Raw genomic sequence first — 26,960 nt, forward strand, 5'->3', positions numbered from 1 at the left:
ACAACCTCGCTCTCTGTTCCTTCATGCTACTGCTACTAATCCCTGGATTCTACTTCTCTTTCAGAAGATGCTGCTCAAGAAGAATTGTGGAGCGAAGACTAAAGTTATTAAAATTCGTGTAAGTTGCCCTTGTCTAGTGCACTTCCTTCATCTTTCCACATATATGTAAATGTGGTGATTCTCTTTGAATATGTATACCCAGAAGATTATTTCTGGAAGTTTCCTGTGGCTTGATGAGTTGCATAACAGCAGTTGCTACTGTAGCGTATAGACTGTACTTGCGACTTAGGTGTTAGGTGCTGATGAGGCTAATAATACCTTGGCTTTTCCATTTTGGAGACTATGGGTTCAAAGCTTCCTTGGAGTGAAAGTCTATATTCCCTGCTGTGATTTCATACAGTTATGTATAGCTGTCCTCTACGGTGTCATTTGGATCCTTCTTGACTAAGGGAAGTGCTGATCTGAGGTAATAAGTGGTGTTTGGTAGAGGTGAGAGGTACTAGTAGGCAGCTGCAGAAAAGAGACTATACCTGCATGGTGCACTGGCATCTGCAGAACTGTATGAGACATGGGACTGAATGATGGCAAATGAAAGCTAGATTGCTTGGAAGGCTTTGTAGATGGGATGCAGTGTCTGAGCATCTCCCATTCTTGAGCATACACATGCCTAGCAGAGCTAGGCTTGCTCAACTCTCCTGCTTGTAGTTTGTGCTGCCTGCACCTCTGAATCTGTTTCTAGTACCCCATCGCCTTACTCTTCAGCCAATCCCTGTCTCCTTTGTGGGTACTTTGGCTTTCTTTCGGTCAGTGCTGTATGGTGCTGTGGGAGATGTGTGTGTGACCTTGCACATTGCAGCCAAAACAAATGCCTCAGTCCACTGACCCCCCCTGCCCCCGCCACCATGATCCTCCACATGTTTGTGATACACAGGGAAAAACAGGTCAGGGTGAAGAAAATAGATATCCTTTGTGATAAAGCTACTACTTTCACTGCGGTAATTGTAGCCAGCAATGATGCTTTGCAAGAGGGATGAATGACAGACCAGAATCCTTCGGGGTCTGCACCTTGTCCAGCAGGAGATGGGACTGAAGCTTTTGTGTAGCCAGAAGTGCTGCTGTTCATGGGGATGATGTTGGGTGCTTCTTCCCATGACTGCCTTGAGAGGAGGGGGAGTAGACAGGTGTAGCTAGAGCCTTGTGCAGAGCTGGACAGTATTTCTGCAACGCCTCATGCTTTCTGCTAAGGCACTTCAATTCCGTCTTCCAGTAGCCCCACAATGACCTGATACTTCTGATTGTGCAATTAATCCTGATCTGTCATGTATTCTCTGGTGCTCCCACCTGGAGTGCTTTCAGTGGAGCTATCTCCTCCTGTGCCCTGTGAGCTGTCCCCAGACTGTTCAGATCTACCAACAGTCTAATCCCGCCACAAAGTTTTAGTGCAACTTGTTTATCACCTTCCCTTATCCCTGCCCCATGTGCTTTCGCTGTTTTTCCCTGCGTGTCCCGGGACTACAGCTATTTCCTGTGCTGCTTGGTGGCAGTCCCCCACTCCCTGGGGTTTCAGCGACGCCTCAGTGGAGTGGTTTCCCCCGACACCTTGAGCTTATTATTGCAGCTTACTCTTGTAAGTCTGGAGAGTCTGAGAGGCAGAATTATCCCTTTGCTCCCTACTGAGCCCATGTCAGCTTGCACTAAAATAAACAGCAGAAACTGAGAGCACACCCTTCTAACAGATGGCACAGAATCCACGCTTCTCTGGCCAACCTTACCAAGCCGGGACAATGCTTCTCCACCTGAGGCAGTCGTGTGGTTTCCATGACAATAGCATGTGATACTTCAGTCTCTTCTTGGTCTGTCATTGTGGCAGTCATTAGGTAAAGGAGCATTTTTGCTTCCAGTTTTCAAATGATTGCAAGTGCCTGCTTTTGTGTACTCAGTTTAGAAAGGAGGCAGCAGGTCCCTGGCAGAATACCTTGCTGAGGTGCCTCAGCTCTGGAAGCAGCTGAGAGAGGTCAATATCTCTGAAGGACAATGCTGTGCTCTTATCATATAAAGAGAAACCTTAATCCAGCCAGGAAGACATGCTTGGCACAGAGTTCCTTCTCTGTGTTGCCCAGCAGCAGGACAAGAGGTAACGGGCACAAGTTGAAACACAGGAAATTCAGATTGCTCAGAGAAATTGTGGAGTCTCCATCCATGGAGATATTCAAAGCGTGCCAGGATGCAGTCTTGGGCAACACACTCTTGCTGACCCTGCTCTGAGGAGGGGAGTTGAACAAAACTATCTCTAGAGGTGCCTGCCAGCCTCAACCATTCTGTGATTTCTGGCTTTTGCCCAGCACTCTGTAGTGGAGTCATAGCACACCAGGGACCTCAGTACACTTGGGAGGCCTATTCTGAGGCCCTGCTGAATGTGGCCTTTTGCAAAGGATGATAGCAGGAGGCAAGCTGAGAGGCTTGGTTCTCTGTTGCCAAGGGTCTGGTGACACAGGTTCAGTGTTGGGACTTTGCCATTGTGGTAAAAGTGGAAGATAGATTTCTCATAGCAAATGAGTTGATGACCTGTTACAGGAGGAACCAGGTAACTGTCTGCATGTCTGAACTGGAAACATCACATGTGAACCAGTCTGCTTGTGTCGCTGTAGCCTGGATGCACAAGTGCTCCTGTTTCAGCGTAGGTAAAGAGCGTGCAGTCTCTTTCTGAAGTGAGGTGGGCAGCAACGTCCAGACAGCATACAACTGGATGGAGATGCAGTGAGTGATCTGATCTGAGGAGCAGGCAGGCTATATAATGGTTTATGCCAGTGGTTTGAAGCAAGGAGCCCTGCTTCCTTCCTCCATTTTTCCTGCTGCTGAATAGCTAGAAGGAGAAAGGATTATGCTTATTCCCTCCTGTGTGAGGACAATGACAACAGTGACCTGCTAGTAGCATCAATTAAGCATTTCCATACTGTCCTTGCTGAGGACAGTGTCTCATATGGTTGTGAGATAATGCGTGCTTTTAAAAAGTACCCTGCTCCTGATATTTTGGTTGCTTTGACATCCTGGGTCTTTGCTAGCATGTCAGGATGTAAGGTGGTGCTCTGTCAGGCATCATCCCAGCTATGTTCTTCCTCTGTCTTCTGCTGGAAGAGTATCCCATGGGAAGGTGAGATGGATGGGCAATATCTTTGCCCTCTGGCTCTGAAACACAGTTTCAGCCCTTGGAATTGTTCATGGTCCTTGGGAGTCCTTCTCAAGCAGGTGACCTAAGCTGGGTTTTGCTTCTCCATGTGATCTTTTAACACTAAGGTGCCACCTTGTCATTGTTCTCTGTTCTTCAGCTTCTCATGGGCCAGCTCAGGCTGCGTTAGGCTACAGCCTTTCCACTTCCTCAGCAGTTCTTCTTAAGCGGGATGATGGGACAGTGATGTGACAAGTCTAAGAACCTAGATAGATTAAAGCAGAGAGATTACTAAATTTCCCAAATAGACAGTAGCTCAGTCATGTTTGAAATGTTTTCAAGAATAGCAGCTGTGAGAGGTCACAGCCTACAGTGAAGAGAAAATCATATTAAAAAAAATCTCCCTTCTGTTTCCCCCCTAGTAGAGGATAATGGAACAGAATAATTGGCCTCTGTGGGCAGGCGAGCAGAGATAAATTGGAGGTGATGGTGTGTATGAAGTAGGGACTTGTGTGTAACATATGCGTGTAGCATAGCATGTGTCAGTGCAAGGTGTGAGGGGTAGATGTGGGCCTACATGGGTGTTGCACAGTGAGGAGGACAATGTGCGCATGCAGGTCTGGTCCCTGGTGCCCCAAAGTGTCAGCCAGTGTAATGTCTGTAACTGGAAGCAAGGCAGTGGGTGTGGGTTGGAGGGGTGCATGCATGTGCATGGGTATTTTAGCATCCAGAGCATGTTTGCATGGTGCAGTTGGGTGTTGCGTGGAGACACTTCCTTAGCGCTGGAAGGAGGATGACTGTATGAGCACGTGCTCGCAGGGTGTCACTGCAGCCACCAGGCTTGGCCAGCTGTAGCCAGCTCTGAATACAGAGACCCATCTTCCAGAGTCTTTCTATAATACCACGAGTCTTCAGTTCTCCAGGCCCTCTTGGGATGCGGGTTACACATCTATCATCTGGCCCTGTTCTTGCTCTTCCTTCACAAACTCCTTTGAATGGGATTGGTGGAGCCGGGCTTATCTCAGCAGCTGTAGGTGGGTAGGAGACACAACTAGCAAGACCTGGGTATCTCAAGAGCTCTTGTTGGGGCATGCAGAGGAGGAGTAAGGATTTCAAGGCCAATCTGATAACCTGGGTGATTAGAGAGATGTTTTCTGCAATGTAAAAATAAAATATGAATTTTAAATCGGAATATAAACCTCTTGTGCTCTTGCCTTGATCTTATCAATGTTGAGAACCCTCTCTGCTTGGACAGGTGCCAGATCCCTGGAATGACTTCCCTGTCTCTTATCTCTTGTGTTTGCATCCTAAAAGGCCACTGCAGAAACATGCTGGGTTTCCTTCTAAAACAAGGGACCTTTTCAGCTTGGAGCTGAGCAGGAGATATGCTGGCCTGAGCCTTCTTGGCAGAGGCCTGAGCTATTCACAGATGCAAGGCATACTAGGTGACAGAGCAATATTGGTGCAAAACTCTGGTTCTGGCTGCACAGCAAGAAGTAAAGATTTCTAAAAAATGAGAAGTCTCTTTGTGTGTATATGTGTACATACATATATGCACACACACACATATGTTGCCCCTTCCATTGCAGGCTGCCAAGGTGCTTTGCAAGCCTTACTAAATACGGCATCCCAGAGGCAGATAAGTATCATGATTACAATTTCAGAGTGAGTTAAACCATTAGAGAATGTGACTTACCCAAAGACAGACAGTGTGAGGAGAACTGAAGTCTGGGCTTTGATCTTTAAACCACATTCCTTGAGCTGTGTCCTTATTAATACTGTATCATGCAGTCTAAAATGCCCTGACATCTCAAGCAGCAGACATCCCAAACTGCAGCTTGCTAACAGTTTGTCAAACCCTCCTGATTGTCTTTAGTATGTGACTGAGTGCCTAAACCTGAACCTGCCCTTTAGAAGCAACAAGAGAGACTCATCTCCCTGGCTAGTTGCATCTTTGGGTTGATTGCTAGGCAGAGGCCCCTCATGGACTCCAGTTCCCTAGGCAGGCTCTTGTCCCCGGTTGATGGGCACATCTGTGCTGAGCAAAATGGAGAAGGTCCTTTGCTAAGTGAAAGCATGAATATCCATTTGCTTATTGGTGAAACTAGCTCCCCCCATGCTCCTCCCAACCCAGCCACTGAGCTGCGTGCTGAAGGTCTCTGTGCAGTGATAGCTGGCCCTGGAGAACCCCAGCCCTTGGCCTAAATAATTACTGACAAAAGACTTTGTCCAGAGTTTCCTCAGTGTAGGGAAGGATCCATTGTAGCCAAGGTGGGAATGCCTCTCTCTGTTAAACTGTCCTAAACATCTGGCTCCAGACACTGTTTTATTTAGCATTGCTTTTATTTGGTTTCATGGCAAAGGCTCATCAGCCTTCAGCCTGTCCATGGCAGCCAGAAGAGGGACTGTCATCTCTCTCCTCTGCTTCCTTAAAGAAAAGAATTTTTAATGCTGCCTGCTTTTCATAACAGGTGCAAGGGCATGCATGGCAGGTAATTTAAGTCATGTAAGTGCTTGCAGAATAGACATTGTGGAATAACCAAGAGCTCTGTAATCCAGACAGCACCATGAAACTAGTGAGTGGCTGGTGAGTCAGGAAGCTGACATCCTATTTTCAGCGCTGTCCTTGGTTTGTGGTCTGATGTGGGTGGTGGGTCTGGTTTAAGAATAGTGAGTTGGGGACGGGTAGAAAGGAGGTTAGAACTGAGGTGCAGCCCAGTGACCAGCTGCTCCTGGGACAGCCCTGGGTGTCAGTGGTGGCTGTGGCTGGTGACACTGTGGTTCAAGGGGCTGGGAAGTGGCAAGGCATGTTTCACTGAGAGAGTGGGACAGATTTGCTGACTTTTGGACCACACCTGGGTGATGGAGCAGAGAGAGGAGTTAGGGGATGGTGGAGGGTGACAGCAGCTCTGCCACTGTTTTCTGGCAGAGCTTCAAGTCCAAGATGGCAGGCCAGGCACATCTTTTACCACTGCAGTTGCTCCTTGCTCTGCTTTGTTTGCGTGGCTGTGGGAACCTGGCACCCATTCCCTCTCCCAGTCCCCAGAGCTGTAATCCTCTTTTCCCACACACCTCTCCCATAATACACCCACTTCCTGCACTTGGCTTCCATGGCTGGGGCGGTTTGTCCAGAGGCAAGCGCGCTGTGTCAGCATGTGTTTGCAGCTTGCTCATGCCAGGGCAATTAATACTCACTTTGCAGTTTTAATTTGGGTTCCCTTTAAGTTGAAAGCAGCGTGCTGCTCTGTGCCAGCCTGCCTGGCCGGAGGGAATCGATTTGCCTTGGCCTCGTGCAAACTGTAAGCTGCACATGCCCAAGTGCGCACCACACGCCGGTTCTGAGAGGAGCAAAGTGCCTGGGGTTCCTGTCCCCAGGGGAGGAGGACTGCGAGGACAGGTGGCTGCTATCACACTGGAAGGAGGGAAGATGTTCCTGCCACACAGGAAGGTGGGGAGGAAGGAGAGGACAAGGTTGTGTCACTTGTGTACAAACCAAAACTGCTAAGGACTCTACTCAGATGTAGCTGAGAGATTTAGGGCCAGATTGTTCCTCGTCTGTGTCTGTGCTTGCTTGGAGCTCCTCTTGTGCCCGCTCCTCCTCGCACTAGGCACACACAGGCCCTGGGATGTGCACAGGAACTGCTGCAGGTGTGTGCAGGGAGCCACGGGCCATTTTGTATCAGAAGGAGAGAAAGTGGAGACAAGACACAGCTCACTAGTAGGGGGATGTGGGTTCATTCACCTGCTCCCAAGAGATTTGTGTGGCCTTCAGAGCATGACCTTCACTAGGACCCAGCAGTGGTGCATTCCCCTAGTTGGCCAGGGAGCACTGACAACCTGCCCCTCTGAATGACCCATCTGTCCCCTTCCTTCAGATTGTCAGGCAGGCAAAATCAAAGCTTGCAGTCAACTTTCTCAAAGATACCTCTCAAAGACTTGTGAGAGAGAGGAGAAGAAAGGCTTATTACACTGGTGCCAGCAAGGACCCATATCTGAAACTGGTCTGTTTCTGCTTTTGGGCAAGTGACCAGCAAGCATCTGCTAGGCCCTTTGAAGTACCTTCCAAAAAAGTTCAGTGTTGTCTGTCTGGTGGCACCTCTTTAAGTCTGGCAGTTGCCATCTGACAACTCTGCACACACATTTGCAAATGTCTGATGGATTTTAAATTTTTTTTTTCTTTTCTAAGAAGAACAGCGATGTGTTTGTAAGCTACTGAACTGGTCTCTGCGATGTCGTTGCATAGAGGGAAGTAGGTGTTAGGCAGTCTTATGTTGGTTTAGGGAAGGGTAATGGGGAACACAGGAAAACGGTGCTAACTGCAAAGTTTTGTTTTCCTTGTCAGAACAGCATTTGGAGTTGATCTTTCCTTTTCTTGGAAGAGAAGGGAGAAGAGTAGTCTTAAAAATTAAGTTCTGTCATAGTCTATCTTTTAGCTGTTCCCTGAAATTAAACTGCATATGAACCTGGGGGTGCAGGAGAGACTTTTAGGAGGAAAGGAGTTTGCCTTTGAAAAGTTATTCTTTGAGCTGCTCCAGTCTGTGACTGGAATAAATTGTTAGAGGCCCTATTGGAGTTAATGAAGAAGCAGTTAAATGTGAATTGCTGCTCCACTGGACGAGCTGGTCCTGCTTGTCAGTGACTATTTCTTGAAAACTGCCTGAAGCGAGACTAACTGAAAGGAAATCACCTCTCATCAGAAGGTCGAAACACCAGGATGTTAATTAGTTCATCCTGGCTGCCTGAGTGTGGTGTATGCTTTATACACAGGAGAAACTGAGGCACAGATGATGGGATAGTGGCTTGGTAAGGACCGTGTCCAGAATTACAGACTTATCTAGGAGCAGGCCTGAGGGTCCCTTTCCCCTGCTCACAGCTGATGGTTTCACACATTGAAGTGTCACCAGTTTCTTTTCTAACCACCTGAGAAAGGAAGGAGGATAAAGTGGAATTAAAAGCGGTGTGCCTGTAAGTGCTCCACTGTGGAGTCTGACAGCTTTTACTCTCTCTGTGCCTTGCCTGAATATGGGTACTACCTCTGGCTCCGTCTGCTCCTGGGCAAGGCAACTGTCTCACAAACAGGCAGCGTTGGAGGCAGGCGTCCATCTTTGCCAAGGCTTTTCTGGGGATTTATTCCTTTTCACACAGGGTGGTGGTGGGAATCGGATGCGCCTTTACAACTTGCAATTACATGGTGCCTTTCATCCCAAAAGACTTTTAATAAGTGAGTCTACAGACTGCAAAGGGATCATTCACCCACCACTGAGAGGCATCAACCACTGGAAGGCAGCATCCTTTAAATGGAGCTCGGCAGCGTTTCCCAACTGCTGGGGCCCAAGGGTATGAAAGAAGGGACTCCTGTGCTGGATTGGCCTAGAGTACAGGACGGGTTGGCAGGATTCAATTTTGAATCCCACCAGAATACTAGAGCACTTATGAAAGAGGACCAAAGAGTATTAAGCAGGGCTTAGTTTTGTATCACCCCTAGCCCACCACTCCCTTCTAAGACATTGTTGTGTTAGGTAACTTTGTTTCCCTCCTCCTATTCCCACAGCTGAAAGCACACTTGGAGCTGTGCTTGTTTTAGCTTTGTCCAAAGAAGAGAACCACACTTCTATGGAATGATAAGTCCAAAATTCTGATTTCACAATCCGCATTTGGGATATTTTCCCAGACTTCACAGGGGTAAGGGACGGGTTTCTGGGAGGAATGTGGGTTTGTATTAGTAGATTCATCCTTTAGCTGTTTATCATCTTCCTGAGTGCTTTTCCCTTGCTGAATTGTACAGTTATGTTACAGTGGATTTATGGAGCGGTTGCCCATTTCTGTTTTCTGAGGGCTGCTAGTACAATTGAGATTCTGCATTTCTTTGGTGTTTAATCTCGCTGGTCTTCTTTGAGGCACCTGCATCCAAGTCACTCTCTGTACCACCTTTAGGTGTGCTGCTTTGCTAATGTGCTTCAGATACATTTCAAGCTTGGTTGCTTATTTACCACCTGTGTTCAATGGTGATAATGCAATTGGTGACTACAGTACAGGTCTGCAAGACTGTGTATGTAGGCGTGCGTATACGAGGGAAGAAGTGTGTGTCTGGGTACGTGCTGACACGCATGTGTGACCAAGGCGGTCTGCGCGTAGTCACCTGAAATGTGTGTTAACACAAGCTAGCTCCCTTAGGAGCTCATCTGACTCAAATGAGGTGTTCAAAGAGGCAGCATGGGTGTCTGCAGGTACTGAAACTACCTTCTGCTCTGGGCAGTGGTACGAGCAAGTGATGAGCTGTGCTCCTCTGTGGACTCTCCCCTGGATGCTGGTGGAGTTTGGGCCCTGCTTGGCCTGAGTTACGATGTGAGTGGACAAGATTTGTATGAGGGGGACAGCTCTCCTTGTGGTTTCCAAGTCGGGTGGAGGTCTGTGTGTGCACAGAGGGGTGCGGACAAGTGACCAGGGAAGTGCATGTGTACTGGGGAGAACCCAAGGCGTGTGAGAGCGGGTGAGCCTGTGCAAGTGAGCACGGGTGTGTGTGACAGAGCACGTGTCCGAGCGTGTGCGCCCTCTTGCCCGCAGCCAAGTGCTTGTATCTCGGGCTGTTCTCCAGCTGTGTAAATAACACTGCTTAACAAATTGAGGGCTCTGGTTAATGATTGCCATTAGCACAGGGCCCATATTAGGCTCCATTTTGTGCAAGTTGCCCAGCTGCCTGAATGCCATTAGAGTGAATGCACCAGCCTTTAGTATTAAGCACGGAGTGTTTGCGTTCCAAGGAGCCTCTGCAGGAGCTGGCCTGGGGTTGCTCATCAGGGGTTGTCAGGCAGGTTTATGGCAAACTCCCTGGGGGCCCGCTGCCACAGTAGTCAAAGTGGTGTCCCAGGCATCACAGGCGGGTGCTGGGTGCCCAAGGGGAAGGGCAAGCTGGCTAGGACACTTGCCCAGATTACAGGGAGGCAGCTGGCCCAAGCGATGGGGCGGGAGGAACGTGTTCGCCTCTCTGGCAGCCGGCCCTATCCATCTTCTTTCTGGGAATATATCTACAGAGCTTTGCCTTGTGCTACTCCTCAGAGCCAGACCACCACATGCTGTGATCCCAAATGGTGTCGTGGGCTAAGCCAGATTAGGCCTGGTCATCCCTACAACAGGATACGAGCTCCAAAGAAAACATGCTCTTCTGCAAGAAGAGAGTGATTTGGTGCCAGTGCTCTTTCTTCCCTCCAGCAAGGTCCCTAGCAGAGGTGCTGCCCTGTCAGTCATGGAGTAGGTGCAAGGCAGACCCGTACTGCTCAGGGTTATAAATGACTGCAGATTGGCCAGGGTATTCCCATGAATGAGGGCAGTTGTGTTGCTGCCTACAGTTGGACACAGGGCCCTTCTCACCCTGCCCTTGCCTGTGCTTGTGGTGGCTGTGCTGTTAAAAGCCAGCCATTGTCTTGTGGCTGCTTGAGAGGTGCCATGATGAAGAGGCAGGATTTGGGTGCATTTTGAGCCTTACTTGCAGCTGCCTGGCCAGCCGTGAATCTCTGCATCCTCCTGTGCTTTCTCATGTCCCTGTCCTTCCCCTCAGCCCTTGTTCTGTGCCTGTCTCCCTTGTGGTGCCCTGGGAAGGCTCTGCCCCACACATTGGCCTCAGAAGAAGGCGCAGAGAGAAACATCAGGGTGCCTTCCCACCCAAAGCCTGGTGAGTTCTGTGGATGACTTTCGTCTGTCCTCTGGACCTGTCTTGCCCCAGCCTCTTCTCCATCTGCCGTCCACCAGAAATGAACTGATTCAGCTGCCTTCTCTAATCCTGTCTGGCATTTCAAAATGGAGGAGACTGCCAGGTTCTTTGTTCCCATTCCCTCTTGGCACTGGCAGGGGACCTTCTCTGTTCTGGAGAAGGACAAATGTGCTGATTTATTCTGCCCCTTAGCTTTGAATAGGGGTTGCTATGTTACCTTCCAGCTCTGAGGCTTGCCAGAGCACACACCATATATAACCCCACAGCAGGTGGCTATTGAGTAAAGGCCCTTAAATCTGCCTCTCTTGTTTCTTATGCTGCTGGCCAAGGTGTCAGGGGGATGTAGCAGGGCATGATTTGCTGGCTGAAACTCCTGGCACAGTTGATGCCAAGCACCATGTTGGCATTTTCCATTCTCAAGTGCCCATCTTAATTTGCAGAGTAGGTACCAACAAGGCAGGAACACGCTGCCCACGCTGGCTTTTAAAGAGGCCCTTTCTGACATGAAGGCTGCCCCATGGGGCCAAGCTGTGACCAAGATCCTGGAGGCAGAGGCTTTCAGATCCTGCTGCAGTGACTGCAGCACCCAGGACCTGGCTTGGACACTTCTGTAGCTCTCTTCACTTTGGCATGACTGTTTGGGTGAGCCTGACCACTTGAGCAGCTTTCTGGGAAAACTTGCTTGTCCTGTGATGAGAAGTTAAAACCCAGCCAGGATAGAGGCAGGTGGCATCAAAATATCACCTTGCTGTGCTGCTGTGTGTTTGCAGGTGTCTGATAGACCTGAATTTGAAGTGCCAAAATGAGCTTCTGTCTTAGAGGTGACAGCAGAGTTGGTAATTATTCCTAAAAAGCCTAATTCTTTGAGGAACAGTCCCTTAGTGCAGGCTGAGCAAGGAAAACCGTGGATCTTGCTAGGAAAGTCCTAGAAGAGGCAGCAGGGAGGCACATGATGCCAGAGCCCAGGCCAGTTCTCCTTACTGGGTTTTTTCCTAACCTCCATGAAAACAATGGTAAAGCCCTTCCCAGCAGTGATGGAAGTGAGTTGAGGGTAGGGGACATCTGCACGAGTTTGAGCTGCTGAACTTCCCAGTGTGTGACACTCAGTAGCTCACACCTGTCCCTCAGGAATGAAGTCTGCAGAGTCATGATTAAATACTTTGCTGACCTATAGAGCAGTGAGACCTCCTCTCCTGGCCAAAGAGTGTCTGTGAGGCAGCTGCTCCACAAACCAGGCTGTAGGGCTTTCAGGTGGGATCTTTTCCTCCGAGCATCTCTCAGCCATTCCTCATTGAACTGTGGAGTCTGGAGGAAAAACTCTAGAGAGTTTCAGTGTGTCTGAGACTTTATAGATTAAGAAAGGGTGATTTGTAAATCCTTACTGGAGAGCTGTTGCAAAACAGGACTGAAGAATGAGTCTTCAGAGATTACTTGGTTTATCTCCCTGCTTTAAAAGTGTATTAGATCCTCCTTCCAGGCCAAGTGAATCTGAATGTACCTTTTTCATGTGATACCTTCGGCAGTGATCCTATTCTGACTCTGGGACTCTAAATGCATCGTGCATATCCTGTTTCACTTAGCGGCTACAGGTGCCATGGGGCCTGGTCATGTAGATCCCAGGGACCTCAGTCCTGGGGGCAAGGGGGGCACACATGCATTTTTCTTGAGGGGTAGGAGCAGGACATGAGCAAAACGCTTCACTGCTTGTGTTAGTGCCCTTTGCTGCAAGTACAAGCATGGCCACCCATTCAAGAAGGTGGAATTGTACCAGAAAGGGATTTGACAAAGCCCTTGAGGCAAGAACTTCACTGTTTGCAGTTTATATGAACACTGACTTTGTCCTTCTTTTTATTACCCTGCAGAGCACCAATGGAGGCCGCCCACCACCCCACTTTGTGTATGATCCATCCACCTTTGCCTTCCGTTCCCTCAGCACCTTGAAGCCGCTGAGCCCGATAGCTCCAGTGGAAGAACCGTCATGTGCCTACTGAAGGAGTTTCTCCAAAAACCTCAGGAACTATCAACAAACTGCCTGCCTGGCAGGGAGAAGGGGAGGTGGTGATACCCAACGGGATGGGTGGAAGAAGGGGACAATGTCACATCTTTGTAATACAGCCTCCCTGACAGCAGGAAGCATACAGCTTTGCAGCAGTGCCTGTTTTCATACCATTGCCATATCTGAATAGTGGCAAAGGGAGTGATTTTTGTCTTTTAGGGCAAACCAAACCAGTTGGGTCCACAAACTGCAAGGGCAGCCACCAAGGCAGTGTCCATGGAGGTGGTGGCAGCTGAAGATATCCCTGAGGGGTTCAGGGGCTAGTATGGCCAACATGGCAGCAGGGATGAGTGATGAGGGTGTGAAACCAAGTCCAGTCTGTTTCCCAAGAGTACCTGAGTCTATGGTGCTTTGCTATAGACCTGATCCTCCTCCCACTCAGAAGTGAGCTCAGGATTGGAGACAGAGGCTATACAGGGCTGCCTGCAAAGCAAGAAGATCCCTCTCTGAGATTGTTATAATTGCATTCAGTTCAAGCTCTCTTGAGTGGAAGACCCTAATAGAGGGAGGTGGGAGGGGGTAAGTGGCACATCTAGCTGCATGTTCCAGCTGGTCTGCTGGCAGCTCCGTGATATCGTCTAAAATGACATTTAAGTGGGAGGCATGAGCCTCCCTTTAGATCCAGAGTTAGAATAAAATTCTAGAATGGAAGGTCTGTGTTCAGCTGTCCAGGAAAACACACTGCCCAGCTTCAGTCCTCCCAGCATCATCAGAGAGAAGAACTTGGGGGTGACTGTATGCTCTTGGGTCTCCTTTCTGCTGAGGCTGTCTCTGTTCTAGGATGCGCAGTGTTTCTCCATAGCATTGTCCCAATACCCTGCTGCCCTAACGTGATGCTGAAGGTAACTGGTATCACCAAACTCGACCAAATCTAATGTCTCCAGCAAGCTTTATACTCCCTTGTTATGTTGGCTATTAAATTCAGGTAGACTTTTCTTATATCAGTGGAACAAGTATTCCCAGATGTAGCATGAAGTGGGAGAAAGAGGTCTCTGTTTTGTGGCCACCTGTTGGAAGAAACAGGAGGGGAGTTTGGGTGAAGCTGTGGGACATTTCTCCATAGACAGTCCTAAGGCAGGCAGAACCATGCTGGGCTTTGCTACCACTGGAGTTTGACTGGGATCTGGCCTTGAGGCATGTATGTGTTTTGTGTCACAAGGCAACAGCTAACAGAACAAGCTCTCACCCCTTGGTGAGGCAGAGGAACAAGGCATTTCCCCTTGCTGCACCTGGTGGAGAGAGTAACCTCTTTGTCTCGGTGTTCCCCACCTTGAGCCTGTATCTGGCTGAGTGCAAGGGAGAGTGAGTAGTTTACTTCTTGTCTGGATCAAGAGGAGCAACTGTGAGTAATTCTTGTTTTTAAATCTGCTCCAGTGTGGAGGTCTTTGATGCCACTCTTTGGATGAGACCAATGGTCAGTCCAGCTGCCAGTAGGAGGCCAAGCAGTGAACCAGCATTCACTGGTGCTTTCTGGGCCTTTCATTGAGACCCTGGGGGAATGTCCAAAGGCTGTGTAGGCCTGTGGACCTGAATCCCCCACCTCACCCTCCTCCCTCCCAAACTGCCTCTCAACTCAGGCAGGCAGAGCAGCTGGGCAAGGCAGTGAGGGGACATCTGTCCTGATGCTGCCCCAGCTCTGCCTGCTCTTTGGTTCCAGACTGTCACAGCTGGGCCACCCCCTGCACCAGCACCACCTCCAAGGAGTTGCTTGTGTTTGCTGGTGAGGTACCTCTGGTAGAGCATCGTGGTTCTCTGCAAGAAGTCCCTTCTTCCAACGGAGGCTGATTCCTCTGCCAATTCCTCCTATCCCTGTAGAGACTCTGCTTATCTCATTTTGATGGCACACCTTGGCTTTTTAACTGCTGCCAGATCAAGCTGACCAGTGCAGGACAAGGAAGCGTTGCCCCTTCAGACCAAATCCATGTACTCAGGAGAAGGGACAGCTGTAGCCTGGTACCTGTCTGAAGAGGCACAGTCCCCGTGCAGAGGGGCTGCAGTGGCAGCCCCTGCGTGGCCCTGTGCCCCCAGGCTTTGCTCAGTGAGAGCTGCCGAGGTGCTCGGCCCCAGAGCCGTGTTTGTGCCAGCCTGTGGGTGCGGCAGGCTGCCTTCCCCTGGCTGGGATTGGGGAACAGGGATGTCCTGCTGATATCGTTGCCTTTTAGTACTTTTGTAACTTTTCTGTCTTTTCTTTTTCAATCAGAAAGAAAAATAAAAAAAAAAACACCCAACAATGAAATAAAGTGTAATGGCTGCTATATTCACACTTTTGGTGGGTCTCACGCTTTTTGCCATCTTCTGGGTGTTTGTGGGCAGGGGTATAGCGGGGGATGGAGTAGAGCAAGCTGTGGCACAGCACTGCCACTCCCAAGCACTCCTAAATCCCAGGCCATGTCTGCACGAGAATGGCTTTGAAAAGAAACCTGCAAGAGCTTTTCTGAAATGAATGCCATGCTCTTTGCATATAAGAGGAGTTACTTGTGCAGCTGCTCCCTTTGAGGTTATGCCTGTATATTGGCCCTCACTGGTGCTTCCCTCATCAAGAAGGTGCTTTGGCTTTTGAGTGACCTGCCTGTTGCTTGAGGTTGAATGTGACCTGGCTGGAGGTCTCTGTCCCCCCCAAAAACAGAAAGGTGGGTGACCACACAGCTGGTCTTTGGCTTGTAATTTTAGCCTCAATAAGTCTTGGATATCTATCCCAAGATTCTCAACAGCCAATTTGCTTACAGCCAGAGGACTTATGCTACTCCATAGCGTTAACTCTAGCTCACCCTTTCCTCTGGATCTTGGTCTAAAAACTCCATCTCAGGTACGTGTAATGTGCATTTCCCACCCTTTGCTATCTCCTTGAGCTAATCCCTGTCTCTTCCCTTGCACTCCTAGCTCTGTCTTAATTGACATCTCACAAGGCCATTCCCTATGTCCCCTTTTCCAAGGCCTCCTGAGAGATACCAGTTAAATTCCCTTCGGAGTTCTACTTAGGCTCATTCCCAGGAGGCCTTTTTTGCTCTTCCCTCCAAGTTCTGATCTCCTCTAGGCTTCCTGCCATCTCACTTATCTTGAAATCCTCCCCTCTCTGTCAGCTGCAGCTCATTTTTAGTTGGCCTTGGCCCGTTTTCCAAGGGTTGTAAGGTGGACTTGCAGGCTTTCCCTAGTCCTTTGCTCTCGTGCCTCCTGTACGGAATTGCCTTTCTCTTTGATGTTTCTTCCAAAACAGAGCGATTGCTCAGCGTGCCCACCTTTTGGGCCCTATACGCCATTCAAAAACACAGTGGCCGCTTATGGCTCTGCAAACCCTGATCCTCTGTAGACTTCTAGCCAGGTCAAGCTTGTTTCTAAGTATGTACATGCAGAGAGAGGGATGTGTTGACCTTCTATCAGCCAGGCTGTCGGTATGGAAACCTATTGCGCGGAAGCCAGAGTACAGCAGGCAGAAGAGCAGAAAGCTGGCATAAAGCTTTGCAGCGTGCAGTCAGCTAATCGGCTGGGGTGAGCTGAGGGGTAGAGCTGCTGCCCCCAGGGTTGTTGTCTGGGGCCCTCAGCATGTGTTTGGGTTAAGCTTGATTGTGGCCACCTCTCGTCTCTCCCTGCAAGCTGGGCCTCTGAGTTAAGGACAAAACAGGGCAGTTTTTGTGGTAAAATATGATAAGCCTTGATACAGTGTCAACTCTGAAGCTAAAATAAAAGAGGTTAGTGGTATTCACAAAGATCTTAGGCGGTACTTTTCAGTTGTAGTTACCAGTGTAGCTGGTTTGGATGCCAGTCCCTGGTATGGGGGAAGGGTTGGCCAAAGACCACTCGGGAAGCCATCAGCAGAATCTAGGGAAATGAGAGCTGAGCTGTAGTCTTCTGAAGGCTGCTCCTTGCTGCAGTCACTGTGCCCTGTTGCTGTCTCTGGCATACATCAAAGCAGGGCTGTTTGCCTCTGTGGCTTCATGGACCTGTTGGAGTGAGTCCAGAGGAGGGCCACGAAGATGACCAGAGGACTGGAGCACCTCTCCTGTGAGGACAGGCTGAGAGAGTTTGGGTTGTTCAGCCTGGAGAAGAGGAGGCTCTGGGGAGATCTTATAGCAGCCTTCCAGTACTTAAAGGGGGCCTAAAGGAAAACTGGGGAGGGGCTTTTGACAGGAGCATGTAGTGGCAGGACACGGGGTAATGGCTTTAAACTGTAAGAAGGTAGATATAGATTAGACGTAAGGAAGAAATTCTTTACTGTGAGGGTGGTGAGGCACTGGAACAGCTTGCCCAGAGAAGCTGTGGATGCCCCATCCCTGGAAGTGTTCATGGCCAGGTTGGATGGGGCTTTGAGAAACCTGGTCTAGTGGAAGGTGCCCCTGCCCAGGGCAGGGGGGTTGGAACTAGATGATCTTTAAGGTCCCTTCCAACCCAAACCAGTCTATGATTTTTAAGCACCTTGTGCAAACACTCCCTCCACTGCTGGACCAGACAGGGATGCCAGCTGGAGTGTGAGCGAAGCATTTTGTGAGTGTGGTTAGCTTGGCGTAGGTCCCTCAGGACCTCTGAGTTGCTGGAGCTCGCAGCTCCAGAGTGAGTCCTCCCACCAAGTTTGGGTCATGACTCGGTGGAGGAACCTGTATCTCCTAAGCTGAGATATTTTTCTACTTTGAGCTGATCTCACTTGGAGATGTGCAGGTGTTTCCTTTCAGAGCAGAAAACAAACCCTGCAAAGAGAGCAGGACTGTTGTGCTGAGGTGCAGGCCAGGCATGCTGAACTCAGCCGTGTTAACCACCTGCAGGAGGGTGAATGGGGACAGGCAGCTGTTTGATGAGCTAGACCATGGCTTCTCTGTGATTTAAGTGGGACCATTTAGGCTGATACTGTCCTCCAATTAAAGTGAATTAATTGGGTTAATGCTGTGGCCTTATAAGAATAACAGAGGGGAACCAAGCGCACAGTAGCGGCAGAATGAGTTGTTGCATGTGTATCCTGAGACTCAGTGGTTCCCTTTGCAGCCAGCACACGAGACCAGCTCTCCTTGAGTTGTCCAAACATTTTCTTATGCACGTGTATGTACATGCATGTGCACATGAGATATATATGTATGTCTCTGTATGTCTCATTTGTGCAGAAATCTCTGTACTCCCACGGTCGTGCACAAGCACGGTGCCCTGTGCCCACCTGGGTCTCTGACAGGGCTCGATGCGAAGCCCGCCTGCGGCACACTCACCATCTGCGTGCTACAAAGCATGATGATGCTTGGGGAACGCACTTACCGCCCCATTTCCAGCTGCGTGCTGAGTGTTGACTTATCTGCCCACTACCATATTGACTGGGAAAACGGGCAGAATCAGCAGCGCTGCTAGGGCCAAGGTTCTCACCCCAGGCTAGATGGAGGCCACGGCTTGGCACAGAAACAACCAAGAAGCAGAATTTCCAGCTGGACAAACCATCTTCTTCAAACAACTTAGGGCTTTCCCTTGCTCTTTCTGAAGCTGCATAGCATGTTGTGGCAAGGCGTGGGGTGGAAGAATGCATTCGAGGGTGTGTATCAGTTTAGGGTTGGATGGGATCTGTGCTGATACAGCGTGGGCATAGAGACACAGTGCATTTACAGTGGCATTTATATGCTTGTGGCATTTATATTTATGGCTTGTTATTTATTTTTTAAGTGGAAGGAAGTCTTGGAGGAGTAAAGGCTATGGGCACGCATGCACGCAAGCGCAGGCATGGCAGGGTGGATGCTGGCGGATACGCACCTGGGGCGTGGGCAGAAGAGCTTGTGCTGGAGAGGGGCATGAGCGAGACCGTGTGTTAGCAGGTGTCTGTGGGTAGCGATGCACGGAGGATGTACAAACAGCTTACCTATGCCAAGGCAAAGAGTAGTGAGAAGCATTTCTTTGCCATTTCTGCCGTCTCAGCCATTTGTGGTAACAACTGGCAGACTTTTGCAATGTGTCATGCCAGTACTGTTTAGGAAAAGTGGAGGAAAAATTACAAACGCCTGATCTGTGTCCTTGAGGCACTTGGGAGCTTTCACCATTGAATTAAAAAGAAGCAGGCACCTGGACAACAGTGACTCAAAACAAAGCGACCTCATTACAAAATAGAGAGTGATTGTACACTGTTCCTTCTCAGACAAGAACTTCAGGGACATCAAATAAAAGTAGCAGGTGGCAGGTTCAAAGCAAACAACTGGAGGCAGATCTGCACGGAGCGTGGGGCTGCACTCGGGAACCCTGTGCCACAGGACGCTGCGGCTGCTCAATATTTATATGGCTCCAGAAAGAAAAATGAAGAAAAAAACTCCCCAGGAAGCATGCACAAATGCCACCTCTGGTTGAGGAAGGTGGTGAGGCGGGAAGGTTTTCTGGGGTAGGTCACTGTATGCCAGCCCTGTCTCGCCCTTCTCTGGGGCACAGTCTGCTCCTGCCAGGGTTCAAGGTGGACTAATGGCTCCAAACAGACACAATCACTCTGACTTATTACAAAGTGCACTGTTCTTGTTACTGACAAAAGCTGTTTAACCATGTTTTGTTTTCTGAGACATAATGAGTTGATAACAAATGGTCTGGATAAAGCCTACTCCCACTTCCATGGAAGCTTGGCATGAAGCCCCCCATTGCCTTCCCATGAAGTGATACGAGGCCTCAGCGGTGACTTGGCCCTCGTGTCTTTAATGGTGAAGTTGCGGATAGCCTGATGAATCTACTGATCTGCCATCATCAGGGAGACCTGGGCTGCTCGCTGATTTATTTACATGGCTGCAAATGGGCATCCTACAGATCCCCTCTGAGCACAGTGTGTGGGTACTGGGGCCTGGCTAGGAAGACCCCAGGTCATCAGCACTGCCTGGCATCCATCATGTCCCTTGCCACAGCCAGGCTGAGCCTGGTTGCTATACACAGAGGCTGGTCGCAAGGACATAGCTCAGCCTCACGATTCCCAAGCACCCCACCTCTTAGTGGGTCAGGGCTGTACGGGGTGGCAGGCTGGTGTCCGTGTGCCAAAGGAACAAAGTGAGTTTGGATTAAGCACTGTCTCAGGCTTACAATATGTATATTATTTATGTAGTATACTTTTGGGGTGTAGGAACGAATTAGGAAAGCAAGAACAAGCATCCTCCAGTGATTGGTAACCCTTACATGGGAGTGAGCAAGCCAAAGAGGATGCAGCTGAAACAGCAAGGCTCTGCAGAAGAAGTAACATCAGTGACCAGGAGGACATGTAAGCATGTTGGTATCTCAGCATTTCCTGAGCTAGATTTTAGTGGATTTATTCAAGAAAGGGGGTGAGGAAATACAAGAGGTAGACACTTTGACAGCTAGCTCCGGCTGTGGCCGCATGCCAGCCTAGCAGGACTTGACCACATGTTTTCAGTTAACCCAAGACAGGATGTGCAGATAGCTCCAGCCACATGAGGAGCCCAAAAATCTGTTTTCCTTTTTGTGGCTACTCACATCAGTGCCTGCTGTAATAATAGATCGGTCTGTTAGTGGGTTGGCCAGCATTGATTGCATGTTCCCATCTGACGCGTTCACAGCATAGTAGCTCCGAGGTCAGACGAGTGGAGGAACCAAAAGTGCCATGAGAGCAGGGTGCCAAGAGGGGAGACGAATTGAGACAACAAAGTTCCTTTGACAAGGAAAGTGGTCACCATCCACCAGGAGGAAAGTTGCTTTCTACCAAAGCATGCCCTGGGAGCTCTGCTTTCCTCACCCTAGCATGTCCTGCAGATGTGGGCTAGCCAGCATCCGTCCTTGGTGTAGCATGGCCTTGGAGCATACTGGCTCACTGCAGTGGTGGGTCTCACAGGTGTTTGCTCTCCACTGAGGGACGGTGAGACGTCAGTGCTCTGTATTCCTGGTATGAAGCCTGTCTTTTTGTGCCCACAGCTCTCCTGTTTGTCTGCCTGGACCTGCTCCTCTTTCCCCTTGGCCTCCATGAATGCCTCTCCTCTGCCTGACCATGGCTTTTTCCAGTCCTCCCCTGTTTCTTCACCCCCATCTCCTGGTTTCAGGTTCCTCTCAGACCCTGCATTTAGCCAGCCCAGAGGCTTTGGTGCTGGAGTCTTGGGGCAATTTCTTTTCCCTCACAAATTATCTCATGCTTGTTTTCTTCCTTGGTCACCTCATTTCAGACTTTCATCTCAACAGCAAGAAAGTTTAAATGTAGACAAAGCTACATGCCATTCCTGGAAATGGCTGAAGCATCTTTGTCAAATTTTTCCAAAAAGAATAGCCAGTCTTCCACCCTGGACAGTTTCATTACCAATGGGTGACATTTGGCAAGATGTCGGTGAGGGTCTTGCCCAACAGAAGGCTGCTCGGCAAACCAGCCCTTGGTCAGTGTGACCAAGCCAAATGCAGTTGGGCAAAACCATGATCGTATACAGTTCTTTTGAATCCTGAAGGCCTTTGTCAGAGCTCCAGCACAGAGCGACCACTGGTTCTGTTTGGAAGAGAGATGTTTTGTCCTTTCCTGGCCTTAAACAGTTCCCCGAAACAAACCCTCTGCTATTACTGGCATTGTTTTCTTTCTTGTGTTGAATGCTGATAAATAATCAGACCCATTATATTATATTCGTGTCTGCTGTGGTAGCAAATAATTACAACAATTACTACCAAATCAAAGTGCTTCTGTTTCTCCTGGTGTCATTAGCATGTCCCAAACATTTTGTTCTTGTGGTTTGAAGTGCACTAATAACACAGTCCAAGTGCAACACCCGGTTGAGCGGAGCTTCCCAGCACAGCAAGCTTCCCAGCCATGATTGCCTCTGAGATGCTCCTGATTTTCAATCACCGTGTCAGATCCTCTTCTACCGCAGGGAGAGCAACTGCTTAGCCTGTGATTTACCCAATTTATTCCGGTAATAAGCAGGCTGGCTGTGTAGCCATCTGTCCGCTTTACGTTCTCCTCCTGCCCCCCACCCTCTTCCACTGTGCAGACCGAGCCATGTCTGTCTCTGTGACAGCAGAGAGAGAAAGCATCGCTTCACCCCAGCCATGAAGCCGGTCTCTGTTCGCTCTGAGAAGGGTATAAATGTTCCCTCCTCTTCACTGCCCAGATGCTACCCCTCTCTGCTGACCTCTGGACACCAGGGCTGCCAGCAGTGGTGCCCGTTGCAGATATTTCCACCAGGCAGGGAAGGAAAGAGCTCTTTTTAGGTAGGGCACAGCAGGTTGTTGAGGTTTTGGCTCCACTCTGGCCCAAGCTGGGGGAGCTACGGCCACTGTGCGAGGGTAAAACTGAGGCAGAGAGCGGCTAAGGGAAGGACCCGACACAAAGATAGGGGAAAGATACACATTACCCTGAAATTGTGTCCACAGATATGAAAACCATTGTGGTCACATGTCTCTGTCTGTGAAGAAAAACATGTTACACAGCCTTTAATTGAAGCGCCAAGACCTCTCTGCCCTGTGTAATGTTATTCAAACAGATCTGCACACAACTCCTTCAAAGCAGATGTTAGCCAGGGTACGGCCCTAGATCAACAGCCATTCAGGATCAGTATTGCTTGAAACCACTGGGTAAAATCAAATACAAATAGAGCAGAGAGCATTGGAAGCAATTAGGGTCTTGGGGGAGAGTCATTCCCCATAACGAAGCCAAGAAAAGAGTAGACAATGCATCATTTCTGTAATGCAATGAGGACAAGCAGAAGCTGGATTACTCAGAAAACTCTGAGCAGCATGTATGGTTCCTATTAAATCACCTAACCTTTCTATGTCCAGTGGTGTTTCTGGGGCTTTCATTACTGTGGTGCTCTACAAGCTGTAGCTTTGTGATTGCCTCTGGGAGATAGAACAAGATGGAGGTAAACAGCATTTTACTTCTTGTGCACACCAAAATACTGAATTTGAACCACAGTGGTACCACAGGAAAGAGCTTCACTTTGGAGCTGAAACACAGAGCAGAGTAAGCAAATCTTTTAGGTCCTTAGACAAACTGTTGCTTGCACAAAGACTTTGCCCTGGTTCTCTGGAGTCTGTCTTAATGGTGTCTCACTGCAAGGAACATTTCCCCTCTGAGGTGCAGGGTGCCATTCCGTAACTCCCAAGGCTCTTTGTCCATAAACAAGGTATTTGCTACCAAATTTCCCAACTCAGATTTCCTCAGTGGTAGGGATAGGGAGGCTCTGACCATCCAGGCTTGGCTGAATCTTGGGGTGTTTCGGCTGGAGGCTCAGGCACAGCAATGTGTCAGCCAACCTCTGCAAGCACTGGGCATGGATTTTGCCCAGAGCCTCAGCTCCCTCTCATGTTTCTTTGCCTTCTCCTGCTTGTCACCAAGATGCTCCCCTGTCTGGGCCATGCAGAGGCACCGCTTCTCCCCATGCTGCAGAGCACTTTGGACATGCACCTTGACACGAAGTCCCTGCAGAGCACCGGCAGCGGGTGCTTGGCAGGACTCGCATCGCTTGCCCACCCCAGGAACATCACTTTCCTTCAGAGGTGGATGCCGGCCCATGCTGCCCACGGCTGCTTGCAGACTGCATGCAGCAGCGAGGCTCTTGAATGGCTGGAGAGGAAATTATATTGTTCCTGACACCTGAAGGGAATTTTTCATGAGGACCCGCAGTGCTGGCTGCATGTGTGGTGCAGGGAGCGAAGCCCAGGAGACCCCACGTTGATGTCTTCAGGCTGAGTTTCTGCCCGGGGGCTGACTTGGGCTTTACAGCTGTGGCTGAAATGGAAAGGGAAGCATATGGCCAAAGTTTCTGTGCTACCTGGGGTGCTTGAGGTAGACACTGCAGAATGTCTGACCACCTAAATTGATCCCAGGTAACTGTGATCATCTGTAACAGCAGTTAAAAGGCAAACACATCCTATAATTTGTGACTCATGGGAATCCAATCTCCTTGTGCGTCTGCTCGTGTGCAGTGAGGTCTGAGTGCATGACCATGAACAAGGTGTTCAGACACTTTGCATCACTCCTTCAAGGAGCTTTGTCCACGTGCCAAAGTGTGTTATAGCTGCTCTTCAGCAGAGCGAGGAGCTGGGCAGTTGAAGGGCTTTGCCCAGCACCGGGCTCAGCTATGGAACCCTGAACTGCAGCCCCATCCGGGGTGTGCAGAATGAGACCTGAGAGTCCCTCCATACCTCTCCAGCCCCTCTCATGATTGAGAGCAAACCTGGGAACACAGGCCAGGAGGGAGCAAGGGCTGCTCCATCCACCGTCCAGCTCCTCCCATCTGGGCTGATCACGGAGGCCCAGTATTTTGGGGTGGCCCACTAAAGGCACCTCCTCATCCTGAGCTGAGAATGCTGCCAGGGGCTTCTTGCACAACCAGGCCTTTGCTCCCATCATCTGTAGGTGATGCTGCTACTCTGTGGAGGTGAGGCTGTGCAAGGCTCTTGGGCTTGTGCAGGAAGCCAGGAAATGCTCTGGCCATGTGCCATAGACTTTGGTCTTCTCAGCCAGGGCCACCTGCTTTGTGGTTGCTTGTGATTGCAAGAGGCTGAGTGCCACAGACCAGGTAACTCCTGGTCTGCCTACCTTTCTATGGCATCCTGCAGCTGCCTGGCAAAGCTTTAACCCTTACCTTAAAACAAACATACAGAAATTAATCTTTTAAGACTTGTACAGGTTGGAAGCCCCCATCACGCTTTGGAGATGCCAACATTGTCTATGGCCGATGATTGTGCCTCCTATGCAGAGCCCGTTGGTGGCCTGGCCTTGATGCTCCTCCAACACATTTTCTTTTGGTGCTGGCACAGACGGATAGTTTATGTGACGCAAAAGAGTGTGGTAGTATTTCTTCCCTCTGAAAGAGGAAAAGTCTCTTGATCTCTGAATCACTCTGTCCCCTCCCTCTGTCTCTGGTAAATAGTCTGGCCTTCCTGGGCCTGGGCCAGGAAGAGCAGGGATGGAAATACACAGGGTGTAGCTCAACTCGTGCTTTCATGTCACAAGCATGGCCAGGCCAGGCCATCGGGGACATGCAGCAGTGCCCACAATGGGGACAGAGGGACAGGTCCTGTCCCTCTCCTCGATGCCATCTGTGTCCAGGAGTCCCACGACAGCTGATGGTGCAGACTCGCCCCTGGGTCTGTGGAGGGCAGAAAGACCTGAGACCAATGCTGGGCAGAAGGGGACATGCCTGAGCTGACGTGGCACCAAACCCCATGGTCCCTTGAAGATGGTGTAAGGGGTGGGGGTGTAAGGGGTGGGGGAGCTGCCCGGTGGTGCCTGCAGGCCTCCTGCTCCTTGGGGACCTGCCTGGAGCAGCTGCTTTGCTGAGTGTGGGGCAAAAAAGGGGAGAGCAGGAGGCTGACACTGGCCAGGGTGACAAACCGCTGTTCCTGCTGTGTAATCAGTTCCCGGAGAGGAAAAACAAACAGCGAAGAGCCGTTGGATTTCTCTTTCCTTTTTTTTTCCTTTTTCTTTTTTTTAATTAGTCAAGAGGGAAGAGTGAGCAGCAGAGGCCCATCTGCAGCCCAGAGGCGTGCTGCGAAGCAGCGCCTGTGGCCGAAAGCGGGGCCAGTGCTGCTGGGAGGAAGAGGAGGCTCTTCTCCCAGCGGGTTTATAAACTCTTGGCTCGCAAAGCAGGAGGACAAAGTGCATCGCCAAAATGGTATTGCGCCTAACATCTGGGTCAGAGAAGCTCCAGCTGGGCCTGGGCAGCCCCTTCCGCCTTCCCACCCCTTGAGAGCCAGCCAGCAGCCAGGGGCCAAACTGGCATCTCCACCCCCGGCGCTGACGGAAAGGTGAAGGGACCGTGGGAAAACCCAGCTCTGGCTGGCTGCTGTCAGCTCGGCGGCAGTCGCAGCATAGAAAATATTTCTTCCCCGCTACCATGCCCTCCCCATCGCCGCCATGGTCTGCCTCAGCAGTATGAAGGCAGCAGTAACTGGCTGCCCCGACGGAACGGGGACCAATGGATGAGCCAGCTACCCTGAGTGCTTACCGGCTGGAAATGGGGATAGACTATGGAGCAGATGATGGGAATTATAGTTGGGAAAACTCAATACCGCAATAATCCTGTGGGGTGTGAGCAAGGTCCTGGCCGCAGAGGCATACAAAGCACCAGCTCTGCTCCATCCTCCTCAAAAGTAGTGCCTGGTGCTGCTGGGGCTGTTCCCATTGCACTGGTGGGGTGATAACACAAAGCTTTCCCTTGCCTTCACCCTGGCTCTTCGCAGGCACCAGGCACACTGTCATAAAACCATCCTTTCCCCGCGTGCCTCTGTGTGTTGCCATTTATTACATCAGAAGGGGAGAAGGTGGGCCTGCTGCTTTCAGGGATTTCAGGGTGCGATGCTGGGCAGTCCACTTGGGGGGGACTCAGACAGTGGCAGGACTAAGGAGACTGGAAATCACTCATGTTACAGTGGTCTATGGGCAATAAAGAGCCAGAAGCCCATTTTGGTCAAAGCAAACAGAGCCTTTTGGAAAAGCCTGCCCTAAGAGGAGATGCTGCTCCCTGAGCATCCTGCGGCCCCCAGGTAATAACGCTGCAACCCTTCTTGGTGCACACAGTTAACTGCTACAGTAATACCAGCCCCAGAGATTTAAAAATCCCAAACAAGGCCTCAAATTGCACAGCACTGGCTTAAAAAATAGATTTATAACTGTGTATTTTGGAGTCTGATTACTTATCCTCTATTTGGGTTTTAAAAACTTTTGGATATAGCTGGGCCACATTTTCAGCTTCGCTTTGCAGAGCAATTGCAAGTTGCAATATTTACTGCAGAGAAGGGAATTGCAGGGTTGTTTATTTTTTGAAGGAAGCTGAGATTCTAATATCATTTTATCATAACATTTACAAGGAGGGGGTTTTAACAGGTCTATAGGCTCTGAGAGTCTGTTAAAAATTGCAAGGACCGCTGATGTGATAATAGATGAACTTCAGACCATGCGTGTGGTTACTGATCACCTGCTTCACATGAGCTCATTGCAAGAAGCGGACTTGCCTTTTCAAGAAACTGTGCGTGTTTGCAGATGGGCCAACAAAGCATCATTTCCGCTGGAAGCATTGGCAAGGAGGGAGAAAAGTGAAGAGAATCTCGTTGCTCAGGAAGGCATAAAGGCAGACTGATAAATAATCAGGTGGTGAACCAACTACTTGGCA

The 26,960-nt window shown here is 49.8% G+C and overlaps 1 protein-coding gene across 4 annotated transcripts in view; it reads left to right on the forward strand.

Annotated features, from left to right (window-relative positions):
• LOC104481868 (uncharacterized) overlaps positions 1–13,007 on the forward strand; it is a 57,851-nt gene extending 44,844 nt beyond the window's left edge. For 2 of the 4 annotated variants that reach the window (XM_086745534.1, XM_086745537.1), the window contains 2 exons: positions 65–118; positions 12,737–13,007. In XM_086745534.1, the coding sequence (XP_086601660.1) occupies positions 65–118; positions 12,737–12,865 (183 nt within the window). In that variant the 3' untranslated portion in view covers positions 12,866–13,007. The remainder of the gene's footprint in view (positions 1–64; positions 119–12,736) is intronic. The other 2 variants (XM_086745535.1, XM_086745536.1) reach the window with 2 other exon arrangements.
• The last annotated feature ends 13,953 nt before the right edge of the window (positions 13,008–26,960 follow it).

Source organism: Chlamydotis macqueenii, chromosome 3 (genome assembly GCF_036417535.1).
Source record: "Chlamydotis macqueenii isolate bChlMac1 chromosome 3, bChlMac1.mat, whole genome shotgun sequence".
Classification (NCBI taxonomy): Eukaryota; Metazoa; Chordata; class Aves; order Otidiformes; family Otididae; genus Chlamydotis; species Chlamydotis macqueenii.